The 27,838-nt window shown below is 41.9% G+C and overlaps 2 protein-coding genes across 2 annotated transcripts; one reads left to right on the top strand and one right to left on the bottom strand.

Annotated features, from left to right (window-relative positions):
• Window positions 1–410: 410 nt before the first annotated feature.
• Window positions 411–23,006, bottom strand: GATC (glutamyl-tRNA amidotransferase subunit C). Its single transcript, XM_033956903.1, has 5 exons — window positions 22,767–23,006; window positions 18,692–18,742; window positions 8,990–9,159; window positions 5,032–5,135; window positions 411–1,020 (listed from the first exon to the last, which is right to left on the bottom strand). Exons 3-5 carry the CDS (start codon window positions 9,142–9,144, stop codon window positions 977–979), a joined length of 303 nt encoding a protein of 100 aa, XP_033812794.1. The 5' UTR covers window positions 9,145–9,159; window positions 18,692–18,742; window positions 22,767–23,006; the 3' UTR covers window positions 411–976.
• TRIAP1 (TP53 regulated inhibitor of apoptosis 1) lies at window positions 22,141–23,065 on the top strand. The gene is made up of 2 exons (XM_033956904.1): window positions 22,141–22,485; window positions 22,570–23,065. The coding sequence occupies exons 1-2, from the start codon at window positions 22,339–22,341 to the stop codon at window positions 22,651–22,653; spliced, it is 231 nt and encodes a 76-aa protein (XP_033812795.1). The 5' UTR covers window positions 22,141–22,338; the 3' UTR covers window positions 22,654–23,065.
• The last annotated feature ends 4,773 nt before the right edge of the window (window positions 23,066–27,838 follow it).

The raw sequence follows: 27,838 nt of genomic DNA, 5'->3' as shown, positions 1-27,838 counted from the left end.
AGGAGGGATTCGGGGCTGACAGGGCAGAGAGCAGGGTGGCAGAAGGCAGGCAGCGTGTTTGGGGCAAGCAGGCAGCGCATTCAGGGCTGCAGGATAGGTGCTGACCGGGCAGATGAAGGCAGGGCAGCCGGAAAGTGCTTCAGCGACTGGTCCTCAGCAGTCACTTTTTTTTTGATCGGCCAGCCCAGTCGGTGTTGCAGGGTTAATAGTGAATCGCATCCCTGCCTACTTTGCATGCTGTTTCCCTCATTTGCATGCGCAGATCAGAGGATGGTTAGAAGACAGGTAAGTGAATCGGGCCGCGGTTGCTAAGGGGGTCGCAAACCGATCGGTACACGATTGGTTTGCTTTGTGAATCTAGCCTATAGTCACAGTATGATATCAAACAAAAAGCTATTTTTCCACAAGTATTCACTGGTGAATCTTTAACTTTGGTAAAGTTTATTTGTCAGGTAAGATTCAGCAAATAAAGATTTATCAAAAGCTGTGCTGGTGAGTTGGGACACTTTTTTCTAAAATTAGACCACTTAATATGGAATGTAACTCTAAGTCTCTTGTCTTATGAAATAGAAGACTGACGTGAGCAAAGATGGAGATCTGCATGGAGCAGGCGGCTTTAAGTGGTCTATAAATATTGTTGGGGAGGAACACAAATATGTACCTGGCATCACCATCTACTCCCAAACTCTCATGATTGAACTAGGCATCATTCCCACACAATTTGCCTGTGCCCTATCTTGGTCTATCAGTTGTAACAGAGTATTTGCTGGGTTTAAAAAAAAAAATCTTATGAAATCACTGTGGCCAGTGATTTAAAGTATAGTGTCAAATGGATTTTTTCCTGATGGTCTTTTCTATCTACTGCAAATCTTCATAACAGTATTTATAAAGATATTTTATTCAGTGAATTTTTTTAGGCAATGCATAGCTGAAGAGTAGTGGTATCTTGAATCCTCCAGTCAATAGTAGACAGCACTCAAGAATTCTTATACCCATTGGTCTTTGCAAATGCAATGTTACCTAGTTGAAAACAGAATAAATGGTTATTAAAGTGATAATATGTATAAACAGAATATGTAAACATTGGGAAAAAGTACCTATACAAATGTATACAGGTACTTTTTAAGGTAAAAAGTTTTACTAGGTCTCAACCTTTCTGATCACTATTAATTTGTTTTACAATGTTTTTATTAACCTTTAAAATTACAACCAAAAAAAGACAACAGTGGTGGGTGGGTGGGGGAAAAAAAAATCAAACATCTGATTTCTCTCCTATCCCCTAAGAAATACCTTTCTCTAGTTCTCATCCAACAGCCAGGCAAGGTACCCAAGTTTTGCAGTCCACTAAATTGACATATACTGAGTACTTTGTTGATTACTAGCACCATCTTTTAGCCAACTGTGTATTCTACCATTTGGTAAGGCTTAAGGTGGGGGCTTACAGGGCTTAAAATAGCCCGAAAAATTTAAATGTGTTTTTTTTTTTGTTTTAAAATCGTGAATAACCGAATCAGTGGATGCTGAAACCGCGGATTCGGAGGGGGAAGTGTACATATTGCCCCCCCCCCAAAAAAAATTTTTTTTTCCAATATCCCTCAGCCCATTGCTTCCCACCATGTTGTCCCTAAATTATTTCCACTATACACTCTTCAGTGTCAACCCTCACCATCCCTTCTCTACCCTTGACCCCTTTAAGATGGCCATCCAGTTTTAATCCCTCATATGTCTCTGAAGAGCCTTATGGGCCTCTGAGGGGAAGATTAGGTTCTTACCTCAATAATTTTCTGTTGCAAAGACTTAGGATTCTGTACTGAAGCTACTGTCCTCCTTTAGTTGTGAACTTTGCAGAAGGATGTCACTCATATCTTTCAACCCTTCACCAGAGGAGAATAGCTCGCTCTTCAGTTTTTTCTGAGTTGTGTTCTGATCTGCTCTGCTTTCTTTTTATTATTTTTGGATATTTTTGTCCTTTGGTTCTTTTTTCTGCATGGCTTTAGTGCCTGGAGGTCCCCCTCTTGGGCTTACTCCACCAGGGAAAGGATGCAGACCCACAAGGGCCAATCTTTTGGAGTACCTGTGGAGCCAACCTGCTTTGTAATCCATCAAAATCTCTGGGTCTGTTCCCATGGGAGCTTGCTCACCTGCTGATTTATTATAGGCTTGAGCACAGGCTGTGGAGCATCTCTATCAACCCTTTGGGTATCAGGGAGCCAGCTGCAAATTATCTCCTTCTGACATGCCGCATGGATTTTCAGGGTTCAGAGTCCAATGGTGGATTTGTTTCTAGTATTCTCTGAGGCAGAAATCCTTTCCCAGCAAGCAGGTTTCTGCAAGCTGACAGGCACCAGAAGCCACAGTGAGTACTCCCTTTATTCCCTATGGGGAAAATCGGGTGGGGGGGGGGTGTCAGAAAAAGGTAGATCCGAGGGTTTCTGGCATTAGAGTTAGGTTCCCCCACCTCCAAAACTCCATTTACAATGTTTTTTTGCATTTCAGGAAAGTAGCCATGGGCCATTTTTAGTGCAATTTTACTGGTGGTAGACATCTTGGATTTTTATCGATATTTTTTCAAAAGCTTTCTTCTGCCTCTAAACCCCTTATTTTGCCCTGAGATAATCTGCAATAGATTCCCCAGGCCAATCTAACCCTGTTTCATGCATTTTTTGTGCATCTTTGTCAGCAGATGTGCGTGAAAGGGCTGGGAGCTTCAAGCTCAACCTCTTTAGAGTCCTCCAGACTCCTATGACCCCAGCCAGAGACCTCGGTTCTTCTAAAACTGAGGAATCACTGTGAGATAGCAAAGAAATAGACTCTGATCCCCAGTCTTCCCAGTTCCCTTCTGACTGGAGCTCTGGTCCTTGAGCAAGAACTTGCTTTGGCGAAACTGTGCTCTCTGAAGGTAAACCTCCCCCACCCACATACAACCACCAACAATTCTCAAGAAGAAACAGACAGACATCGCTAATTTAGATAGGCTTCAAACATTAGACTCACAAAATCAGGAATAAAGCACATACAGGATGTCCTAAGGACCTCTGTAGGGACTCTGTGTTTCCTCTTGGGTCTAGAGGTGTCTGCGCAGTAGCACTTCACTGTAGCCACCATTTCGCTGTTTGACCCACAGACTGAGGAACCTGCAACTCCATTACCTTAGAGGGATCAGAGGAGGCTAAGCCTGAGGCTCCTGCTCCCCCCCATGTGCCCCCATGTCACATAGAACACCAACGCCACAGCCGGCCATCCAGCACAAATTTGGCACAATATAGGGGTACAACAGCCTGAGAAGCCCATTTATAATGATTTTAATTGAAATCAAGGTGTTTTTGAGGCAGATTGAGATGGATTGGAAATCCAAGATAGCTGCTACAGAAGCGATTTCATACCAAAAATGGCCAGGGAGAGCAATATTAAAAGCAAAAAAATTCAGAAAAGGGGTTTTTGGAGGTGGGAGAATGAAATTCTGGCCCCAGAAACCCCAACAAAGTAAATTTTCAGACCCCCCCTCCCCCCAATTTTTCCTATAGACTGAAGTAGTCTGTACTCACTGTGCCTTGCTGGTGCTGGGAACTGCTGAGCTGCCACTGCAGCTGACAAATTGAGAAGACTTCTGCCTCAGACAAGCATGTGAAGGTCCAGATGCCTGTATCTTCAGGCTGCCAATCAGACCAAAGTCTTGACTGAGTCCTCAGACCCCCAAGCTCTGCAGACATCGACAGGGGGAGGAAAAAATGTAGACGGCACCCGCTAAAGTCCAAAGATCAATCTGGTGCAACAGAGCTTGCACTCAATCTCTTGATAAATCAAGAGCAAGTCATGCTTCCAAGGGAATGGTCCCTGAGTCTCCAAACCTATTAGTGCAGGCTGGCTAGGCATGTGCCCTGTACTAGGGGGTTACCTGCTAGCTACAGCCTTCTACACTGAGAGTTTATGTCTTCCTGCAGTCAGAGCTGTCCCAGACTGCTGGGAACCGCTGCAACACCAAAAGCCTCCAAACCTGGATTAAAAATAATAACAAAATAATAATAATGAAAATAATAAAAATAATAACGTGATCTCAGAGCAGATCAGAAAGTCACCTTCCATCTCACTTACAGAAGGAAAGACTGAAGTGCTATACAACACAGTCCACTGGGGAAGGAGGCAGAGTCGAAAAAAAATAGTGGATGCCTTCTGCAATCTCACAATTAAAGAAGGACAGAACCAAGACTACTAAACCCTTTGCATCAGAAACAACCATTCCTATTTTCTTCCAGTACTGTGTGACTTCAGTGAGTTTGAACTACATGGTGCTCTAATTCCTTTATTACTCTTTCAGTCTCTTTGAGAAAAGCGTTGGAGTTTAGAAAGTGGTCTAGTGGTTAGAGCAGCTGGCTCAGCACCCTGAGGTTGTGAGTTCAATTCCTACTGTAGCTCCTTGTGAGTCTGGGCAAGTCACTTAATAACTGTTATGGATGTAATGACAGCACCAAGTCTTGGGACAAGGTGGGAGGAGGGATCATGCAGGGAAGGGATAGGATGGGGTTTTGCATTTAGTCCACATCTTTTTCAGTTTTATTTTATTTATTTTTTTTATTTGACTTTACCTCACCTTTTTCAGTAGTAGTTCAAGATGAGTTACAATCAAGCATTTTTCTCTTCTTAGAGGGCTTACTACCTAAAGGGGTTGATGCAGAAAGCTTCCCGTGTGGTTACTATATGATAGAAATGCAGAAAGGGTTTCACTGCCTGAGGAACAAACTTAGGGGCCTTTTTACTAAAGATTAGTGTATGCTAACTGCCAAGAAGCCCATAAGTATAAAATGGGCTTTTTAGCATTTAGTGCACGCTAAGCTTTGGTAAAAGAATCTCTTAGACTAAGTTTTCCAGGGACAGGGAATCTAACTTACCTTGACCTACAACTACAACAGGAACAAGTTAAATCCAAAATCCCTTCCATTACGGATACCAGTCTAAAGTTAGATTGGAGGTTTCTGGGAATGTTTGAAAGTTTTCATTTTATCTGAAAAGATTACATTTATACTTTAGCATTACCTGGAGGTGCCACAAAATACTCCTCAATCTTCTGTCGGGCATTTGCAAGCAGCAATTCAGCACAACTGCCCCATAGTACTTCATCCTCTCGGAGACAGAGACACCTGCAATACACAGGTAATAGATTTCTAGCTTCTTTTTTTTTATAATTCTTTATTCATTTTCATATTTTACATGAAGTGTACAAAATATTGAGTTACAACTAATGAATACACAATATCACTTTTATATCTATTACATAATATTCTGAACAAATTTTTTTTATCCCCTCTCCCACCCCCCACCCTTCAAGTACTTTCCAATCACCTTATACATATTGTATACCATATTATAACATGTTATGTAAAATTATTTTCACTACCCCCCCTCCATGTGTGCCATAAAGAAGACAAGAAAAAGAAGAAAAGAAGAAGATAAATCCTATTATTCATTCAGTACAATACTTTGTCAATGGCCCCCATATTTTTATAAATTTAGGATATGTCCCTCTTTGTATTGCTATTACTCTTTCCATTTTGAATATATGACAAATTGTATTCCACCAAAATGTATAATTAAGGTTACTATGATTCTTCCAGTTATTGGTTATATGCTGAATGGCAACCCCTGTCATGACTAGTAAAAGCTTGTTATTTTCTGGTGAAATTTGACTTTTTTTTCTCATCATCATTCCAAATAACACTGTATCATATGATATTGCTACATGATTTTCCATCAATTTATTAATTTGTGGCCAAATTGCATTCCAAAAACTTTTAATGTAGGGACAATGATACAGTAAATGATCCAACGTCCCAGGTTCCAGATTACAGTGCCAGCATTTATTGGACTTAGAACTATCTAATTTTTGCAAACGTGTAGGGGTCCAAAAAGCTCTATGTAATAAAAAGAACCAAGTTTGTCTCATAGATGCTGACACTGTACATCTCATTCTCCAAGACCAAATTAGTGGCCATTGAGATGCAGTAATTTGATGCTTAATCTCAATGCTCCAAATGTCTCTTAGACCATTTTTTGGTTTTTTTATTCAAATATCCAGATATTAATTTATACCACAATGCGGCTTGATGCCCTAAGAAGTCTGCTTGGAAGCATAAGAACTCTAAACTATATTGATTATTCAATGTTTTCCATTCAGGGAACCCAACCTGAATGGCCTGCTTCAATTGCAACCATTTAAAACTTTGTTTTTTACTAAGACCAAATCTATGTTGCAATTGTGAAAATTCCAGCAGTTTACCTTCCGAAATAACATCATTCAGAGATCTAATGCCTGCAATAATCCATTCCTTCCAAAGGATTTGAGCTCCGCCAATTTTAATCTTGGAGTTTATCCATAAAGACTGATTAGTTGACTTGTTTATTGGGACAGGTGTTAATTTACTAATAAACCTCAACGTTTTCCAAGTATCCATTAATATCTTATTTTCTCTGTATCTTCTAGGCATGTTGATACTTGGAAGATGAACTAAATTTAGGGGAAACATAAGGCGCCATTCCAAATATAACCAATCCGGTGCATTATCTATCAGTTCTGGGAGGATCCAATACATACCCTGACGTAAAATATAGGCTTGATGGTACCTATAAAAATTTGGAAAATTTACCCCTCCCACCTTAATTGATTTTTGCAAAGATACCAAAGCTATTCTATGCGTTTTACCAAACCAAAGAAATTTTGTTAAAATGCTATTAAGCTTTTTATAAAAGGACCCCTGAAAATAAATAGGTATCATACTCATTTGGTAGCAAACTACAGGCAAGATCATCATTTTAATAGTTTGAACTCTCCCCCACCAAGAAAGATGTAACGGATTCCATTGCTCACATAACTCTGTAACTCTTTTCAATACAAATTTTTCATTTTCTTTTACTGTATCTTCAATTGTATTTTTAACTTGAATGCCAAGATATTTAAATCCTTCTTCTTTCCATATGAACGGAAAAGCGTCAAATAATCCTTTTACACAATGAACATTTAAAGGTATAAGTTCAGACTTACTCCAATTAATTTTATAACCTGAAAATTTGCCAAACATATCAATTAATTCCAATAGACAAGATAAGGTAGACTCTGGATTCCTCAAATAAAGTAAAATATCATCCGCATAAGCCGAAATTTTATATTCCATATCAGAATATGGAATACCCTGTATCCCCCTTGCTTGCTGTATTGCTAACAATAAGGGTTCTAATACAACATCAAATAACAAAGGAGATAAAGGACAACCTTGTCTAACTCCTCTCTGCAATTGAAAACCATCAGATATCATATTATTAATATTTAATCTTGCAATCGGGAAGCTATACAATGTTTTTACCATTTGTATAAATCCAGAACCTATACCAAACCATTCTAAAGCCTGATACATAAAATTCCATTCTACCCTATCAAACGCTTTTTCTGCATCCAAGGAAACTGTAAAAGCCGGTTCATCCATTTTTTTTTATAAATTTAACATATGAAACAATAATCTAGAGTTATTGGAAGAATGTCTTTTAGCAACGAAACCTGTCTGATGCGTGTCTATAATATGTGGGAGAGCTTTGGCTAAGCTCAAAGCCAAAATTTTCGCCAAAAGTTTATTATCCACATTTATTAAAGATATAGGCCTGTAGTCTGAAACCAAAGTAGGATCTTTATTTGGCTTAGGCAAAACAATTACTATTGATTCAGCCATAGTACCTTTAATATCACCTTTTATAAGTTGTGTCTGATATAAATTTAGTAAATATGGGGAAAGGACATTTTGAAATGTTTTATAAAATTCTACTGTATAACCATCACCACCTGGAGCGGATCCAACTCTAAGAGATCTCAACGCTGTTTCTAATTCTTTTAATGATATAGGTTCATCTAAACTCCGTTTTATATGATCAGGAACCTTAGGTCCAATAATTAAATCTAAAAAATTTTTACCATCTTTTTGCCTCTCCAAATAAGGCTCGGAAGAATACAGGTCCTTATAAAATTTTAGAAATTGCTTTAAAATTATATCCGTTTGATTGGTTATTATACCATTATCATCTTTTATCCCATTAATGTTAGTTCTTCTTTTTTTTGCTTTAAGATAATTTGCCAATAATCTTCCCGCCTTATTAGAATTTCCATAATACATTGTCTGTTTGGAAAACAAGTCTCTTCTTATCATTTTTGAAGCTAATTCATTATATTTACCTTTTGCTTTCAAAAGAGCTTGTAATACATCATGTTCTCATTTGCTTACCAATTTAGTTTCTAGTATTTTAATTTCTTTTTCTAACTCTATATACTGTTTTTTAATCTGTTTCCTAACAAAAGCCGAATATGATATAATATGACCTCTCATAGTCGCTTTAAAAGCGTCCCATACATTTTCAATAGATGTATCTTCCACTAAATTAATTTGAAAGAAATCACTAATTTGTGTTTTAAAATTTTCCAAAAATTTTTCATCCACAAGCAATGCATTATCAAATCTCCAAAGAGGTCTTCTATTTTCTAATTGATCTAATTGTAAATCTATCCATACTCCCGCATGATCCGAAATGATAATGGGATCAATGGAAGCCTTAATCACTTGCTGCACCTTATGTGATGAAATAAAAATATAATCTATTCTTGAAAATGATTTATGAACCTGTGAACAATTTCTAGCTTCTGATTCTAAAGATCCTTAAAAACTTATAAAACTTAGGTGCCACCTAAAACCATTTTTCCCCACCCTGGCTCTTTGTACTCTTTAACTTTCTCTTTCTTACCCAGCTTTTTTCCCTGTTTATCAATAGGGCTCCTCTAGTGAGCCCAGCTCCAGTGGTGGCTCTTTTAGCATGGCCCACAACAGCCACCAGGCTCTAATGTTTAAGCATGGTGGTGTCCATCTTATTTCTGGAAGGCAATCATATTTTAAGACTTCTCAAACTTTTTTGATGCATTGGGGTTTAAAGAGACCCATAAGGTTGACCAAAACCCTGTTACCTGTCCTCCAGTACCGAGACTAGGGGTTCTACCCCCTTGGTGTCAATATCGTGAAGCTGATCAGCAAACTGGATAGCTTTCTCCAGACGCTGCACACCCTCCTGATTCCTAAAATCAACCAATGCCAGATGCTCTAAATGATCAATCATCTCCATGGTTACTGTGGTTTTCTAAAATAAAATTAGACAAACGTGGTGAAAAGATGTAGGTAGACAAAATACAATGCCCAGCATGGAAGAGGGTCAACAATAAAGACATATACACAGCTATATACAGAATGAGAGAGAGAAATTAATCCTGATCAAATGTGCATTCTAAGCAGATTTAATTTTATGCTCTGACTCAACACCATTTGCAAAATAATGTGAAGCAATGTAGACACCCTCTTCTTCTGTGATCACATAATTTACTATAGAGTATAGACCCATTGAAAATTACACCCAAAGGTTAATCTATAATTCTGTTGCAAAGATATTTGTAGGGATTGGATACAGAAAACACACACACAGGATGCGAGTTGGGAAGGAGGCGCTGCCAGTGGCTAGCTCCGAGTTCCTTTTATTATGCTTTTTAAGCTAATGACATCATAGTAACTCCCTTGTTTACACATCTAATGATTGGTGGATACAAAGGTACATGCTTTTACATCGTGTCACCCTTAACTCTGCACATAGGCAAGGGCCTGATTAACATGTGGACAGAACCTGAGTCTTTGCACGTATGTAATGCAATGCCTGCCTGTCAGCTGATGTCCTTTCCAAATAAGGACAGCTTAAATAAGATAAGGGTTAATATGTGACAGGGGTCTTATGACACGAGGGGAGGGGGGAATGCCTCAGCATTCTGTTACAAGGTGCTAACATTTTCCCTTGCTTTAGAATGGTTACATGGCAAGAGGGGAGAGAGAATGAGGAATGATTCATAATTCCTTCACAGGGCCTCATAATATTAGTGTGCTGATATGGCCTTGTATCAGAACTGCGTCCCTTCAGATATTGGATTCTGTACTAAAGTTGTCCTCCTTTAATTGCAAACTTTGCAGAAGAATGCCAGTCATATCTTGCAACTCCTCCCCTTTATTATTTTTTGGGTAATTTTGTCTGTGGCTTCAGTGCTTGGATATCTCCCTTCTCAGGCTTACTCCATCAGGGACAGGACATAGACCCATGAGGGCAGGTTGCAACTCGCAGGCCATTCTCTCAGACTACATGTGGAGTCAGCCTGTTTTTGTAGTCCATCAGGAACTCAGGATCTGTTCCCCTGGGAGCTTGCTCACCTACTGATTTATCAGAGGCTTGAGCGCAGGGTGTGGGGGTCCCTGTGTAACAATCCTCTGTGTAACAGAGAGCCGGCTGCGAATTCTCCCCCGACGCGCCGTGTGGATTTTCAGAATCCTTGGCTGGAGTCCTGCTGACCGGCAGCCAAAAGATTTCCAGTGGTGGATTCATTCCCAGCAGTTTCTGAGGCAGAAATCCTTTCCCTATAGGCAGGCTGCTTCAAGCTGACATAGGCACCAGAAGCCACAGCAAATACTCCCATTATTCCCATAAGTGCTAGCCTATTTTACATGTTATAGGAACATTATATAGAATCACAAAATGTCCTAGACATACAGGCTTCTGAGAACTGGGTCATAAGACCATAAATGTTGGGGGAGGGGGGGCTGGGGCTTTGGTCACTGTGCCACACTCTTCCTCCCTCTTCCTCCCCAGAGAGGTGGATACCCCTGTTACCCAGGGATAGATTAATATTAATTATTTCTATAGCACTGTACAGAGTCACGAAGAAGACAGTCTATGCTCAAAGGAACTTGCAATCTTAACGGGCAAGATAGACAAACAGGATGCCCTAGTAGGGCTGTTTTCCACCTGTGATGGTTCTTTTCCAGAGATAAGTTGCTCTCTATTCCTCAGCTGCTTATCTTGCGGCTGTGAGGGTCTGCCTACTGTCTCTAGGTTCTTGCTTCTCCTAGCCTTTCTGGTGGTGTGACTCTTCTCTGTTGGCCTTTACTTGAGTCCTCTTCCCAGTTAACTAACTCTCCAGAGGGATGTTTAGTTACTGGCATTGGCATTTCTTGAAGCTCCTTTTCTTCTCTCTGTGCTAGATTCAGGACTGGCACCACAGACCTTGTCTGCTGGTTCTTTAGGGCTTATTTTTGCATTAGGGTTCCCAGGGCAGGAAGTTATCCTTTCCTCCTCCCCTTAGGGGTCTAACGACCTTGATTGGCTCCTGGACACCTTGTGGCTGAGATGCCTCCTTGCCTGTGTCCTGTTTAGCAGAGGCTCTGTGCAGGGCATTTCCTAGCTAGAGGATTTTATGGCCAGTGAGGCAGATCTTGGCTCTAAACTTGACCAGACTGTAGCCATTTCCTCAATTGTGTGGGTTATTTCCATCTGGCTCGGGAGTCGGCACCGGCCTTTGGTGGCCTGCTCCATGGTTTGGTCAGCTTATTCTTTAGCGTCCCTCCAGACCGGCATAGAAATGGATGGGTTTACGCTCCTCTGCCAGCAGGTGGAGACTGAGACTGACTTTGGACTACAGTACAAGTGGGCTGTGCAGTCCCTATTACACTTGGCCTTTTCTCAGTCTCTAGCAGGTGGAGTGGTAAGTTGTGCAGTCTATGCTGAGGTTTCTTTGGGCTGTTGGATCTGGTTAGGGAATTTTTCTTGTCCCTTTTGCTGTCTGGACAGAGCTTGGGGGATCCTACTGATCTCGGGGGTTCCACATTCGAAAGGGTCGAGTCTCTTTCCCCCACCTCTCCAGATTTTCTGTGTTTAGAGGAGCCTTCCTTAAATTTACCCTCTTAGCCTCCACTTCCTTAAATTCACCCTCTTAGACTCCACTATGTATCTAACCCTATCTCTTATTCTAGCATCTCTATGTATCTCTCCTTAAAATTTGTAACTTCCTGGAAATGTCCAGCCATCTTCAATTGTAATCCGCTTAGAACTGCAAGGTACAGGCGGAATAGAAGTCTCTAATGTAATGTAATGTAAATATGTTGACCTACTCTATCAACCTCTGTGGCTTGGTCACTTTTTTATGTTGCACATAGGGCATTATGAACTCCTTATAAGGTCTCTAATATCTGCTCATGAGTCTAGTTTGTGCTAGACCTGCAAGTCAGAAGTGGGATCTTCTTTCACATGTTGTTTGGGTGTGCTACTATGAAGGAATTCTGGGGTTTGGTTTGGCACAGAGTTCAAGATGTTTTTGTATTTCATGTTGAACTAACCTATAAAACTATTCTTTTACATTTGTCAGCTATGCCTCATTTGGTGCAAAAGAATAAAGCTAAGTTATTTGACACCTTAAGGCAGGGGTGCCCACGCTTTTTTGGCTTGCGAGCTACTTTTAAAATGACCAAGTCAAAATGATTACATTATATTACATTAGAGATTTCTATTCCGCCATTACCTTGCGGTTCAATCTACCAACAATAAAATTTTAAAAAACACAAAGCACACTGTATGCAGAGAAAATGTTAATTATGATTTATATTTGGGGGGGTTTCAAACAGGCCAAAGCAGATGACTTTAAAATATGCAATGTCACCTCAGTAACAACTATACAAAAATAGACAAATATACCCTCTCCCTTTTTACTAAACCGCAATAGCATTTTTTAGCACAGGGATCTGCGCTGAATGCCCCGCGCTGCTCTCGATGATCAGGCTCCTTGCACTAAAATCCGCTACTGCGGTTTAGTATAAGGGGGCCATAGTGTAAAATATAGACAGCAGATATAACTTCTCAAAACGGACACATTTTGATCACTAAATTGAAAATAAAATCATTTTTCCCACCTTTGTTGTCTGGTGATTTCATGAGTCTCTGGTTGCACTTTCTTCTTCTGACTGTGCATCCAATATTTCTTCCCTTCTTTCTACCTACTGCATGCTTCGACTCCTCCAGACCTCATTCCATTCCCCAACCAACATCTCTGTCCTTCCACAAGTCCAACTTTTTCTTCCTCTCTCCCTGCCCCCTCTCCTTTCTTTCTTTCTGTCTTCCTGCCCCCTTTTCTTACTTTCTTTCTGTCTTTCTTTCTGTCTTCCTGCCCTCCTTTCTTTCTTTCTGTCTCTGTCTGTCTTTCTGTCTCCCTGTTCTGCCTCCCCAAGCCACTGCCAACGCCTGGGAACAGGCCCCCAAGCCACTGAGTTCTCCCTGTTTCCCAAGGCTGCAAAAGGCCAGCAGCCTTCTCCCTGACATCAATTCTGATGTTAGAGGAAGTTCCGTGCTAGCCAGGCAGCAATTGGCTGGCCCAGAACTTCCTCTCCAACGTCAGAATTGAAGTCGGGGGGAGGCTTGTGTGCCCGATGCTTCTGTAGTCGGTGCTGGCCTGTTGTGGCGTCGGAGAACAGAAAGAACATAAAGGCAACGCAAATCTATCGCGGAGCCAATCGACTCGCATTGCCTTTGCGATCTACTAGTCGATCACGATCAACCTTTTGGCCACCCCTGCCTTAAGGGTTTGACAATACAGCATATTTTGTCAGAGTGGAAGGATAGCACTGCTCTGTCTTATAATGCATGGTGAGCTGGGGTATGTCTCATATGAAAGTATGAAGAAGTGGCTGCTGCTAAGTATTATTTGATTCAGCAGTTTATGAAGGTTTGGGCTCCTTTGGATCACTATTGTTCATTGGTTATTTTATCATCTTTGTTTTGGACTCCTAGCTTATCAATTAAAGCTGTAATTTACTTGTATGGGAGTGGTGGGAAGGGGTGCCTCCTATATTGTACATTTTAAAAATTAATAAAGATATTTTGAAAAGAAAGAACATAAGAGTTTGCAATACTGGGACAGATTGAAGGTCCATCAAGTTCAGTATTCTGTTTCCAACAGTGGCCAACCCAGGTCCCAAGTACCTAGTAAGATCCCAAGGAGTAAAACAGATTGTATATTGCTTATCCTAGGAATCGGCAGTGGATTTCCCCAAGCTTATGGCCTTTTGTTTTAGGAAATTATCCAAACCTTTTTTAAACCCTGCTAAGCTAACTTTCATCACCTTCTCCGGCAACAAATTCCAGACTTTAATTACACATTGAGTGAAAAAATATTTTCTCGATTTGTTTTAAATCTACTATTAGTAGATTCATCGCATGCCCCCTAGTCCTAGTATTTTTGGAAAAAGTAAACAAGTGATTCACATCTACCCTTTCCACTCCACTCAGTATTTTATAGTCCTCTATCATGTCTTCCGAGCTGTCTTGTCTCCAAGCTGAAGAGCCCTAGCTGCTTTAGCCTTTCCTCATGGAGAAGTCATCCTAACCCTTTTATCATTTTTGTCACTCCTCTCTGTACCTTTTCTAATTCCATTTTATCTTTTTTTTTTTAGATACAGCGACCAGAATTGCACACAGTATTTGAGATGCAGCCATACCATAGAGCGATACAAAGGCATTATAACATTTCATCTTTAACATTACTTTCCTGATAATTCCTAACAATCTTAGCCGCCAACACACACTGAACTAAGGGTTTCAACATATCCTCAAATATGATACCTAGATCCTTTTCCTGGTCAGTGATTCCTACTGTGGAACCCTGTATCATGTAGCTATAGTTAGGGTTCCTCTTTCCCACATGCACCACTTTGCACTTGCTTACATTAAACATAATCTGCCATTTTGATGCCCAGTCTCCCAAGGTCCTCTTGTAATTTTTTACAATCCTCTTGTAACTTAACAACTTTGTGTCATCAGCATAATTATCTCACCAGTTCTTCCCATCACTAGATCATTGATAAATATGTTAAAAAGTAACGGTCCTAGCACAGACCCCTGGGGAACCCCACTATTTATCCGTCTCTATTGAGAATATTGACAATTTAAACCTATTCTCTATCTTTCAACCAGTTCTTAATGATAATAGGACATTACCTCCTATCCCAGACTTTCTAATTTTCTCAGAAGTCTTTAATGAGGTACTTTGTCAAATGCGTTTTGAAAAACCAAATACACAATATAAACCAGCTCATCTTATCCACATGTTCATTCACCCCTTCGAAGAAATGTAGTAGGTTGGTGAGGCAAGATTTCCCTTGACTAAATCCATGTTAGCTCTCTCTCTCATTAAACCATGTTCTGTCATTTTGTTCTTTATAATAGTCTCTACCATTTTGCCCGGAATTGATGTTAAATTAGCCACCCTCCAGTCTTCCGGTACCATGCTGGATTTTAAAAATAAATTACAAATTATTAAAAATAGCTCTGCAAGTTCATTATTCAATTCTGTCAGTACTCTTGGATGTATACCATCCAGTTCAGGCAATTTGCTACTGTTCAGTTTGTCAAATTGACCGATTACATCTTCCAGAGTTACAGAGATTTGTTGCAGTTTCTTTGGCTCATCAGCATCGATTACCATTTCTGGCACCGTTATCTCCCCCATATTTTCCTCAGTGAAGACCAAAGTAAATTTATGTAATCCCTCTGCTATGGCTTCATCTTCCCTGAACACTCCTTTTACCCCTCAGTCATCTAGAATTCCGATTCTTTTCTCGACTTCTTGCTTTTAATATACCTTAAAAAAATTTTTACTATATGTTTTTGCTTCCAGTACAATCTTCTTTTCAATGTCTCTCTTTGCCTTCCTTATCAGTGCCTTGCATTTGAGTTGCCATTACTTGTGCTGTTTACAATTATTTTCAGTCAGATCCTTCTTACACTTTATGAAAGATTCTCCTTTAGTTCTAATAGCTTCCTACACCTCACTCGTTAATCATACCAGCTGCTGTTTGGCCTTCCTTCCTCCTCTTTTAATACATGGAATATATCTTCTCTGGGCTTCCATTGATGGTATTTTTGAATAACATTCAGCTGCTCCTCAAAAGTTTCTTTCTTACCATTCTCCTCTTGTTATATATGTATGTTAGAACCTGCTTAATTATAGAAACATAGGGGTCCTTTTATCAAGCCGTGCTAGCAGGGTTAGCGCGTCGGACATTTCATCACGTGCTAACCCCTGCAGCCGGCTAAAAAACTAACACCTGCTCAATGCAGGCGCTAGCGACTAGCGCGGCAGGCGGTTTAACGCGCGTTAAACCCCTACCGCAGCTTGATAAAAGGACCCCATAGAGGCAGATAAAGGCCAAATGGCCCATCCAATCTGTCCATCCACAGCATTCACTATCTCCTCATCTCCCTAAGAGATCCCATGTGCCTGTCCCATGCTTTCTTCAAATCAGACAGTCTTTGTCTCCACCATCCCTACTGGGAGACTTTTCCATGCATCTAACACCCTTTTTGTATATTTCTTTAGATTACTCCTGAGCCTATCACTTTTTCATCTCATTCTAAGCCCTCTCACTCTAGAGTTTCTTTTCAATTGAAATAGACTTGCCTCATGCGTATTTATGCTACTTGCTATGTAGGTATTTAAACGTCTCTATCATATCTCCTCTCCTGCCTTTTCTCTAAAGCAGTGTGTCTCAAACTTTTTTTTAGCTCCACTAAATGGAGCAAATGTTTTTCGTGGCATATTATAATTGAAATTATAAAATTGCAAAACTGACAAAAAATTAAATTTGAGAGTTATTTAAAGTTCTTTAAGCTATGTATAGGTAATTGTAACAACAGTGAAACTAAAATAGAATAGAATTGCTAATCAATGCGATAGATGTGCTTGTTTTTGAATACAAATTAATTCAAAATGCGGCTCGCATTTCATCATCCACCATCTGCAGTCATTCTTTTTTTTTTAATTTCTATCAGAGCTGAAAATCCAAGTCTGCAAACATAAGAAGATCCAAATTGAAATAAAGCCTTGATTGTTTTGTTGCTCAAGTTACGATAACTACTGCATTAAAAATAAAACTAAAATTACTTGCTGTTAGTCTTCAAGGACCAATCACATCAAAGAATGATGCTTGTCTGGGCGTTTGTATTCTTAAGCTTATAACTTTGACAGACTCTTGTGTATGGATCTATTCTTGTGTATACTTATGAAGGGAATTTTAAAAAATAAAGTAAAATTCTGGAATCTCTCGTGGCACACCCAGAATCTCTTCAGGGCACACCACAGTGCTGTGGCACACAGTTTGGGAGACACTGCTCTAAAGTATACATACAGACTTTACAAGTCTGTCCTTGTATGCCTTATGACATAGACCAGTGTTCTTCAACCTTTTGACACCTATGGACCGGCAGAAATAAAATAATTATTTTGTGGACCGGCAGTTGAAGAATACTGGGCTAAGTCGTGCCCATCTCTACTTAATCTCCGCCCCAGACCCCGCCCCATAATAGTACTAATTGCAACACCATTTTTCCATTCATTTTTTATATATACACACAATATAATTGTATTAACAACACATAATGGTAAACCACAAAATTAAAATACACAAAGCACACTGTATGCTTTTTAACATTCATTCCTACCAGAAAACAGATAACCCCATACAAATGCAGGACCAAAAAATAAAAGTACAAATATTTACAAACAAACCCTAAGATGCAAGACTCTGCAAGCAGTACAACCCTAGAGGAAAATAAATAAATGCATTTCTTCCTGAACAGACAAATCAATCACTAAATAAAAAAACAGACAAATCAATCACTAAATAAAAAAATAAAAGCATTTCCCCTACCGTTGTTGTCTCTCTCCTTCCACGTGCCTTGCCTTCTGGCCTGCCCATCGGTGTTATATTTGGGCCGGTCCACTGTGTGATCAACGCAGCGTCTTCAGGCCGGCTCCCTGAGTGCTGCCATTGCACAAAGCTGTGGGTAGCGGCTCCTCGTGCGCATCCTGCGCCTCTTCTGGAAGACTTCCCTCTGACGTTGCAACATCAAAAAGAAGGCTTCCGGTTCAGGTGCAGACTGCGCGTAGGAGCCTTCTCCCACAGCTTTGTGCACTGCAGCACTCAGGGGGCTGGCCCGAAGATGCTGCGTTGATCGCACTGTGGACCGGCGGCTGAAGAATGCTGTCTTGGGCCCGATGGATGTGCTGACCCTGTGGACCGGCAGAAAATTTCTGTGGACTGGCACTGGTCCACGGACCAATGGTTGAAGAACCCTGACGTAAACCATCAACCATTTTAGTTGCATGTCAGGTCACCCGTGTAGTATTAAACAAGGATCTGAGATGAAGCAATGATCACTTGGGCACTGCTACAAGTTTTCATTCTGAGCACTCCCACTACATCCCATCTCAAGACCCTAGTGGGCCAATCCCACCTGACAACAGAGTTCAGCTAGTAAAGCTGCAAACTTTGCTCTAATTAACAAGTCATCCAAAATATATCCTGCTTCTGCAGTGTGACAACTACCACGAACACCTTGATGAAAGTCCTTAGAGCCACTACCACTCCGAAGAAGAACTGAAAGTGATCATTTCAGTTCCTGAACCAGCTGCTCCATAAAGCAGTCCTTGATTTCATCAAGAAATGTTATCTCCCTGTTACCTATACCCAGTCAATATCAGGGTAGTTGAAATCATTGTGATACCCAGTTTGTTAGCCTCATAATTTCTGATAACATTTCAGTATCTGTCTGTTCATCCTGGTCAGGCGGACGGTAGTACACTCCTATCACTATCCTTGAAATCTTATGTGGTAAGAACAATGTGCATGCCTCATTGGAGTCTTATAACACAGCAAAAGGTGACTTCAGACTTGTGGTTTTAACAGAAACAATAGAATACTTTTGAGGATATTTACTCAATTTTAATTTTTTTTTTGTTTGTTTCTTGCTGTACCTTGAAGCACTGACTCTCTTGTGCAGGTTGCCATGTTGGAATCTGGGGTACCTATGGACAGTGGGTACAAAGAGAGACGTTAAAAAATATTCAGTATCTGGTTACCTAATGTTGGTATTTTTTTAACAATAGACTAAGATCCAGGGTACAGTTTCACTTCCCCAACTACCTATCTCCAATTGTCTCAAATATTAAGCCCTTTGGAAAATGACTTGTTACAATGCCTTGCAAAAGGCATCAAACCCCTATACATTTTTCACATTCTGTAATCTGAAAAAATAAAATAAAAAATGCATACTCTGAAATATCAATGTGGAAAAAAGCATTTTTAAACTATGTCTTAATTAAGAATAAACTAAGAAGTCTTATTGCATAGGTCTTGACAACCATTGTTACAACAAACCCAAATTAGTATGGTTTTCAACAATTGCCTAAATGTCCAAAATAAATTAGATTTCCACCTGTGCTCAAATCAAGCACATCTAACAAAGCCTGGATGAAGAAACAAGCTATTTCTTTTGTATGAAGTGAATCTGAAGCAGAAGCCTAAACAGACCAAACATGGAGCTGCTGAAAAAAATATGTAATAAAGTAATTCAAAAGTAGAGGCTGGGAGAATACTAAGAAAATTTCAATTTGTTTGAACTAGTGTTGTTGATTAATTGCCATTACTCAAAGTTAACGTACAAATCCTAATCGCAATTACACTTACCCCTCCGAATCCACAGTTTCAGCATCCGCGGATTCGGTTATTCATGATTTTTAAACAAAAAAAACATTTTAATTTTTTGGGCTATTTTAAGCCCTGTAAGCCCCCCTTAAGCCTTACCTAGTGGTCTAGCGGTTTTTTGTGGGCAAGAGCGAGCTTCCCACGCTCCTGCCCCGTGCAGATCGCTCATAGGAAATGACTGCCTTTAGCTCCCAAAGTCTCTTGATGCCAATAACATGTATGCTGGAGAATTCCCCGATGAAGGTTTTATTAACCAAATTCAACTAAAAGGAAAGACCTTCCCCCTTGATCCGACCATAAAAATTCTGGGAGTCACGCTGGACAAAAACTTATCTCTAGATAACCATACCGACCTCATAATTAGGAAAAGCTTCTCGGTACTTTGGAAACTTCGCACCATAAAAAAACACTTCTATGACAATGCATTCCGCCTACTTGTACAATCCTCCATCCTCAGCATCCTCGACTACTGCAATATCATCTACCTTAACGCCACTAAGAAAACTACCAGGAGACTAAAAATAGTCCAAAATACCGCGGTGCGCCTCATCTTTGGCCTAAAGAAATGGGAACATGTCACCCCTTTCTATCACCAACTACACTGGCTACCATTTGAATCTAGAATTCTTTTTAAATTTGCATGCTTCTGCTACAAATCGGTTAACGGCTCCTCCCCAAGTTACATAAACACACACTTTAACCTTTACTGCAGCAACAGGACATCACGGAGAACTCAATTGTTCGCCTTCCCTTCGCCTAAACACTGTCCTCTCAAAAGATTCCTTGATAGAACTTTTGCCTTCCAAGCAGCCAAGTCGAACCCATGGCTAGCACAGATGATACTCGAGGCCCCCACTTACCTATCATTCAGAAAACTACTAAAAACGTACCTTTTCAGCAAACACGACCCTTAATAATCCATTCACCTCACATGACACTTACCCCACCCCTGCCCCCTTCCTCCTTCACCAGTCCCTCCCTCCCCCACTCTCTACCTCCCCTACCTAGCTCGATCAAACCTGCAATTTCTGTAATATTGTTGTAAACCTGCCCTCTTTGCAGACAGTTAAGAATCGCTGTAATTTCACGGCTGACTGCGGCAAATCACTGTAATTTATCGTAATTCAGCCTGCAATTTGCTGTTAAAAATACTTCTAATTATGCTGTAAATCTGCTTCTAATTTTGTAAACCTACTTCTAATTTTGTTGTAAATCTGCTATTCAATGCAGATCATTTGCTAATTGATGTAAACCGCCTAGAACTCACTGGGTATGGCGGTATATAAGAATAAAGAATAATAAATAATAATAATAAAACGCTATTAGGGAACAGTACCTTTTAAATATCAAAATCCATCACACTAAAGCTGTTTCCAGGCGTCAGGAGTGAGAGTCTGGACAGCACTGGAATCCTATGGGATAGTTAAGTGCAGCTTCACACACACGCCTTTAGTGTGATGGATTTTGATATTTAAAAGGAATGTTTTAGATACAATTAATTTATTAAAAACGTGCAAGATATACATAAAAAAGTGTAAAAATAGGGAGGTTGGGAGAAGGAACAAATGATTAAAGAGTTGGGACTGGGTGCTGGAATAGCTGTGTGCTATAGGAGGCCACATGATCCTTGTCCCAGGTAGAGATTTCTGATGTTCCTCTCCTTGGTTAGCTTTAGGACATTTGAGTAATTTCCAAAAATAAACCCACCCAAAAAGAAATTAATCCTCTTTAAGGGACATTGATAAATAGTGCTGAACATTGAATCCCTATAACCACTTTTAGTTGTTATTAGAAAACCAAGATATTTTGTGGATAAAAATTGCATTGTTTTTCACCCATTTTTGAAGATAAGTACAGGATCACTACCCATGTTTCTTGTCTCTTGATAATATGCAATTTATGGGGTAGATACACAATAGTTTGTTCTGAATGAATCTCCAATTTAATGTTTCTGGATCAGACAATTGGTAGGAGATTCAGCTTCTAAAGCCACACTGAGCAAGCTGCCCTTTAAGGAACAGATGCTTTTTGGGAAAGGGCTAGACAACCTTATGACCAGTGTAATGGACAAGCATGCTAAGCCTCTCCCAGAGAGCAAGTCACCTACACATTGCCTTGAGGGGCAAGTTGTGGCTCCTTTCAATACGGTAGCTCCTTTTAAGTTAAATCAAGAAATAGAATGGATGTCACTAATTGCATTCAGGTATTCTGTGATGGGAGGAGATGGGGAAATGACGACATTGAGCGGAAGTTATAAGATTGAGGGTGTACACAAAATTGAATCGAAAAGTTTCTCAAATTGCAACTTCCTGGCATTAAGCAACCTCGTTAGCATACGAGAACATCATTTGCAAGAAAAATCCTAATGGTCAGGACCAAGGCATAGTAAACACCAATTATGTGGATTTTTGTCTTAGATGGTCCTCTGTACAATAAAAGGAAATCATAAATACTGATTGCCTACTTTTAGCCCACCCTTTATTCAAAACATGGTGTTCACTGGCCAACAGAACTTGATAGCAACATCGTGATGATTAGCAGCAAGAAGCATGTTTTGAACAGTGCACTGTACACTAATAAAAATGTCCCCCCCCCCCCCAATTGTTCACTCTCGTGTCTCACTAAATAGCCAAAGTTTTCTGATTTCTAGAGATAAAAGCATAGCTCTGGGCGATATATGTTCCCCCTCCCTGGAGGGCCCCCGGGAATCGGCTTCACGTACTATGCTGATGCGGCCGGGGCTCGCGCCCTGTCTCTCGCTTCCAGAACTCGCCGCTAGCGACCTCCTGACTATCGCAGAGCACCGGAGCCGACCAGGCTTCAGCGCCCACATCCTACGCACCGTCACCTGGCTTCTGGGCACAGACGTCTTCTGACGTGAGACGCCGCGTAGGCTTTGGGTCAGCGTAGCGTAGCCATGAACAGCGTAGGCGAGGAGTGCACGGACATGAAGCGCGAGTACGACCTGTGCTTCAACCGCTGGTTCGCTGACAAATTTCTGAAGGGAAACGTTTCTGGAGATCCGTGTGGCGAGCTCTTCCGCAAATACCAGCTCTGCGTGCAGGTCCGACCCGGGGAGGCTGCGGGGCCAGGGGAGAGCTGGCCGCTTGCGCCTCGCACTCACTACGCTCTCTTTGCTCTCTTTCAGAAGGCCATAAAGGAGAAAGACATCCCCATCGAGGGGCTCGAATTCATGGGCTCTAGTAAAGAAAAGGCTGAAAACTGTTCCTGAAAGCCGCAGGACAGCTGCAAGCTGGGGACTGCCTATGCTACCCTTCCTTTCATGACTTTTGTGCCTCTTAACACTGTGATGAATGCTGGCTGCTACTATCAAGGAAATCTTACTATTTCTAGGCTGAGCTTTTCTCCTAGGCCTTGCTTGAAGATCCGTTTCCATTTCGTACCGACTGGTTTCACTTTTGTTATTATGTTGGAAGCCGGTTTGGAACAAGTTCACCGAGAAGCTGCAGTTCGATTTCTGAGGGGATCGTAGTATTTATATATAGTGTTGCTGTTGATAGGAGAGCACGTTGTTTATAGTAGATAATTAACCCTTGTTTTTTGTCTACTGTAATCATTTGAACGTTCACAGTGCTGTACTAGATTGGGGGGAGTTCTCCCTTGAATAAATTTGGGATGCATAATCTTGTTTTTATTCTGATTCTTTATATAAAAAGAAGTAGATAGTTGAAATAAGGACAGGAACTAAAGCTATAAGATATTAGAGGCAAAAGTAAAACTAAATAAAAAGACATGGCTCCTGTCTCCAGGAAGTCAAAGTTCCAGGACTGGTGCAAGAGTACTGGGCACTGTAGGCAGATCTTCAGATTTATGCCCATCTAATCCACCCTAGAGAATGGCATGGGGAAAAATTTGTCTCTGCCGCATCCCCATGAGCTCGGTCCTCATCCCCAAAAAACATCAGATCTCATCCACTCAAGCCTCAAAATAGTTATGATTTTATATTGAATATTTATATTTTATTAAAGTATAAAAAGAAACAATATTCTGTACAATTATCATTTTATAAACACAAATAATACAGAGCAAGGATCAATAAAATCCCTTGGCTCCCCTCCCTTTCACAAATATCCCCTCCACTACTGAGAAAACTGAATAAGCCAAATTATTACCGAATGCTACACAGAAAAATCATGCTAACAGAATACCACAGTCACATAACAGAAATAGTGTTGGGGGAGTGCAACTAGGGCAACTGCCCCCAGTCAGAGAGAGCCTTAAGCCAGCTGGAAGCTTAAGAAGCATTGCCTGGGCTTTACAGTCCCCAGTTATGTCTTAACACCAGCTCTAGCAGGATATAATTTTAAAATCTGATATATACTAATCACAAATTCTGTTACATTCCTTACAGATTCCATACGCTAGGTGTTCAATCCCAACCCATAGTCCAGGTGTTGCAGAAATCCACATATTTTCTGAGCACATTCTCCACCCCTTAGCCTGAGAGTTAGCAAACATTCCCAGTTTCAATTTCTGCAGGCATTCCGTGCAGTAGTGCTGCCTGATTCAGGAAAAAAAAATTTGATTCGATTCAGCCTATTGAATTGGTTTTTCGATTCGATTTGATTTTCCTGCCCAATTGAGTGTTTTTTTTTTTTTCAAACATCCTGGTGGGTTTATTTTATAGCCTCTTCACCCCATTTGCCTTCTCCTAACCACACTGGCGCTGTGGTGTAAACAAAATAAACAAACAAAAAAGACTTTTCCTCTCTCTGTTAAATCCTAGCTCACGTTTGCGATCTAACACCAGCTCTGGCAGGATACATGTTTCAAATCTGACATATTGTAATCACAAAACAGAAAATAAAATTAGTTTTTCTACCTTTTGTTGTCTGGTCATTATTCATATCTTGTTGGTCCCAGGCTCTAGTTGTCTTCTGATAACTTGTTTGCCAGGTCTCCTTCTTTCTTCTTTCTGCATGCTAACCATCCATCTGCCATCTCTCTCCTCCCCTTCCATTTCCCTTCCCTCCCCTGGAGATCTGGCATCTTTCCTTTTTTTGGTCTCCATCCACAGATCCACCTTTTCTCAACTGCCCTTTCATCCAGCATCTCTCCCTTCTTCCCCACCACCCCAGGGTCCACCATCTCTCCCTTTCTTTTCCCAACTACCCTCCTATCCAGTATCTCTATCCCCCCTCCACACAATCCCTTGTGTCCAACTTCTCTCCCTTTCTGTTCCTTCCCCCCCCTAAATCCCGTTGTCCATCATCTCTCTCCATCTCTATTTGTAGACCCATTATTTCTTCCCCCCCAAAGTCCGGCACATCACTTTGAACCCCCCCCTCCCCTACCTCCCTCCGTGTACTTCTACATCAGGGCCCCCCCTCCCCTGAAGGTCTGTCCCCCCTGAAGGCCTGCACCCCAACCCTAAAGACCTGCTTGTCCCCCTGAAGGCCTGTGCCACCATCCCTGAAGACTTGTCCCCTCCTTAAAGGTATGCATCCCACCCCTGAAGGCCTGCCTGTCCCCCCTGAAGGCCTGTCCCCCCTTGAAGTCCTGCATCCCCTCCCCAAAGGCCTGCCTGCCTGTTCCCCCTTAAAGGTCTGTCTCCCTTGAAGGCCTGCACCTCCCCTTGAAGGCCTGTCTCCCCCCCTTGAAGGCTTGGCCCCCGGCCTGCATCACACCCCTGAAGGCCTGCCTGTCCCCCCTGAACGCCTGTCCCACCCCCCACCCCGAAGGACTGCTCACCCCCCCCCCCAGAAGGCCTGCATATTCCCTCTAGCCTCCCACTGGTGTCCGGCTTCCCCCCCTGGCCTCCTCGCACCGTTTACCATTGCGGAGCAGCCTGCAGACAAGATTGCGGTGCTAGCGATCTTTGCACTGCTTCAGAGCTGTTTCCTCTGCCACGGTCCTGCCCCTTCTCTGACGTCAGAGGCAGGATCGTGGCGGAGGACACAGCTCAGAAGCAGTGCAAAGATTGCTAGCACTGCGATCTTGTCTGCAGGCTGCTCCTCAACGGTAAATGGTGCAGGGAGGCTAGGGGGGAAGTGGGAGGCCGGGGGGGGGGAAGCCGAATGCAGGGGGGGAAATGGACGCCGGGGGGAAGACGGACAGCAGCACTTCCCGACTGACCCTCCCCCCTCGCCCTCTAAAGCAGGTGCGGCAGCGGCCGGCCAGCAAGAGCAGCGCTGCCAAATCGTGAACTGATTTTTTGTTTGTTTTGAATCAATTCGAATCGATTCACCCGAAGTGAATCGGTGAACTGATTCGAATCAGGCAGCACTATCGTGCAGAAGTCTTCTGCAGTTGCTCTGCTTCTATTTCTTATTTTTTCACTTAAAGTTCATTTTTTTGTGGTTTCAGTGCCTTGAGACCCCTTCTCGGTGGTCCCCTGTTGGAGAAAAGGATGCAGTTCTGCGGTGCCGTACTGCAGCTTCACAGAGAAACTCTGGTGGATCAGTGGAGCCAGCCTTCTGTGTACCATCTTCTTGAAGTGCCTGGTGTCCCTTCCCATGGGAGTCTTCTGGCTGGTGACCATGTCACAGGTTTCTAGCACAGGCTGTATATGTCTGGACGGAAACCCACAGGGACTTCAAGGCGTAGGCTGCCTGTCCCACCCCTGACCCCGTGACAGAGGATCCTTGAGGGTGGCAGTTGTAGTCAGTATCTTGCTTGCTGGCAGTCCGAAGATCTTCCATACTATTCATTGGGTGCTGTTTCTGAGGCAGAAAGTACTTTTTCTCCACTCGGCTATTTTTAAAAACACTGACAGGCAAAGGCACTACAGAACTGAGTACCTCCATTATTTCCTATGGGAACTTTGGGGGTGGCTTGTGGAACGATTCACAGTTTCTGTGGGTAGGGTTCAGGTCCCCCACCTCCCCAGACCCCAAATTACTATTTTATGCTTTCAGAATTTTGTTATTTTTGCTGTTTTTAGCGCAAATTTGCTTGCGGTGGCCATCTTGGATTTTTATTGATCTTTTTTTCATAGTTTTATTTCTGCCTCAAAACCCCTTGATTTGATTAAAAATAATTTGGGATGGACTCCCCAGCCCCTAATCTACTGAAATGTGTGCAGTGATTGCGCTGGATCAGCATCCGTGTACAGCATGCTGTAGCGCGCAGGGGGAGGGGGCAGGCACTTCAGATTTGGCTTCCTTTGTGTTCTCCCAGGCTGGAGAGCCGACCTAGGTCCATGAATTCGGAAAAGAATATCATCTAGTAGTTTGTTTATTTCAGTTTGATATACTGCTTAAAACATTCCTAAGCAGTTTATATAAAAACGTGGTCTAATAAAGCAAAAAACTAAAATTAATCTAAAAATTGGGGAACTGACATGAACGATTACAGTAACAAGGGAGACAAACAAGGATATGAAAGGAGGACAGCAAGGGATACATGGTTTTACTGGCTTCTGGTGCAAAATGCCAGCATTCTGAGTATGGGGACTCTTGTGGTGGAGCATGTGTATCTCAACAACTCCCTGCCATAGATGCGGTATTTGACTTTTTGCTGGAATTTATTCGGCTTCTCTGAAAAACCTTTTTCTATGGACCCAGCAGCGGTGCGGCTTGCAGGCGTGACGGAGCCGTTTAAGCCCTCAGGGCAGTTCCAATTCCAGGCAGCCTCAGACCTTTAGCTCCTGAGCAGCGACTGCTCCTAAGAAGACCCATTGACGCCAGGAGTCCTTCGGAACTTCCTCGTATTGGAGGTCGCCTGTCTCAGTGTTTCATCGGATCAATGGGTGCTGGACATCATTCGGGAGGGGCACAAGATAGACTTCTTTTGCCTGCCTCCAGAGCTGTTTCTGGATTCTCTGGCAGGTCGGCTGGAAAAGGAGGTCCAAGTACTCACTATCGTGTAATGTCTGTTAGACATCGCAGTGATAGAACCCGTTTCAGAACAAGAATCAAGCATAGGCAGATACTCCTTATACTTCAAGATGCCAAAGAAAGACTGAAGACTGAAGACCCATTCTGGATCTAAAGTCAGTCAACTGCTTGTGAATTCTTATTTCCAGATGGAAACCGTGTGCACAGTCATAGCAGCTGTGTCTCCGGAAGTGCAAAGGGGCCGACCCAGGGGAGTTGCAGGTTTGGGTTTTGTTTGGCTGGTTTTGACCCGCAATCAGGTGCAAGGGAAGAGGGCTGTTGGACAAGTGATAGGGAGGGGGGGGGGCTGCTGGCCCCAAGATCCCAAGGGGAGCTGCTGGCTGAGAGGGGTGGGAAGGATGGCGACTCATGGCAGATCCTTTACTGCAGGTACAAAATCATTCTGCAGGGCGGTGAAGACCCTTGTCCCCGTACCCACGGCAAACGGTTGTTTTTCCCCATTCCTACAGGTTAGCCACTGTAAACAGTCCTTGTGTCATTCTCTAACCTACCCCTCAACCTACTTACTAGCAGCAGCTTTAGTATCCTTCACTGTGTGTAGCACCTCTAGCACAGTGC

The sequence above is a fragment of the Geotrypetes seraphini genome, chromosome 8 (assembly GCF_902459505.1).
Source record: "Geotrypetes seraphini chromosome 8, aGeoSer1.1, whole genome shotgun sequence".
Classification (NCBI taxonomy): Eukaryota; Metazoa; Chordata; class Amphibia; order Gymnophiona; family Dermophiidae; genus Geotrypetes; species Geotrypetes seraphini.
This window is presented reverse-complemented; position numbering and strand designations above follow the sequence as displayed.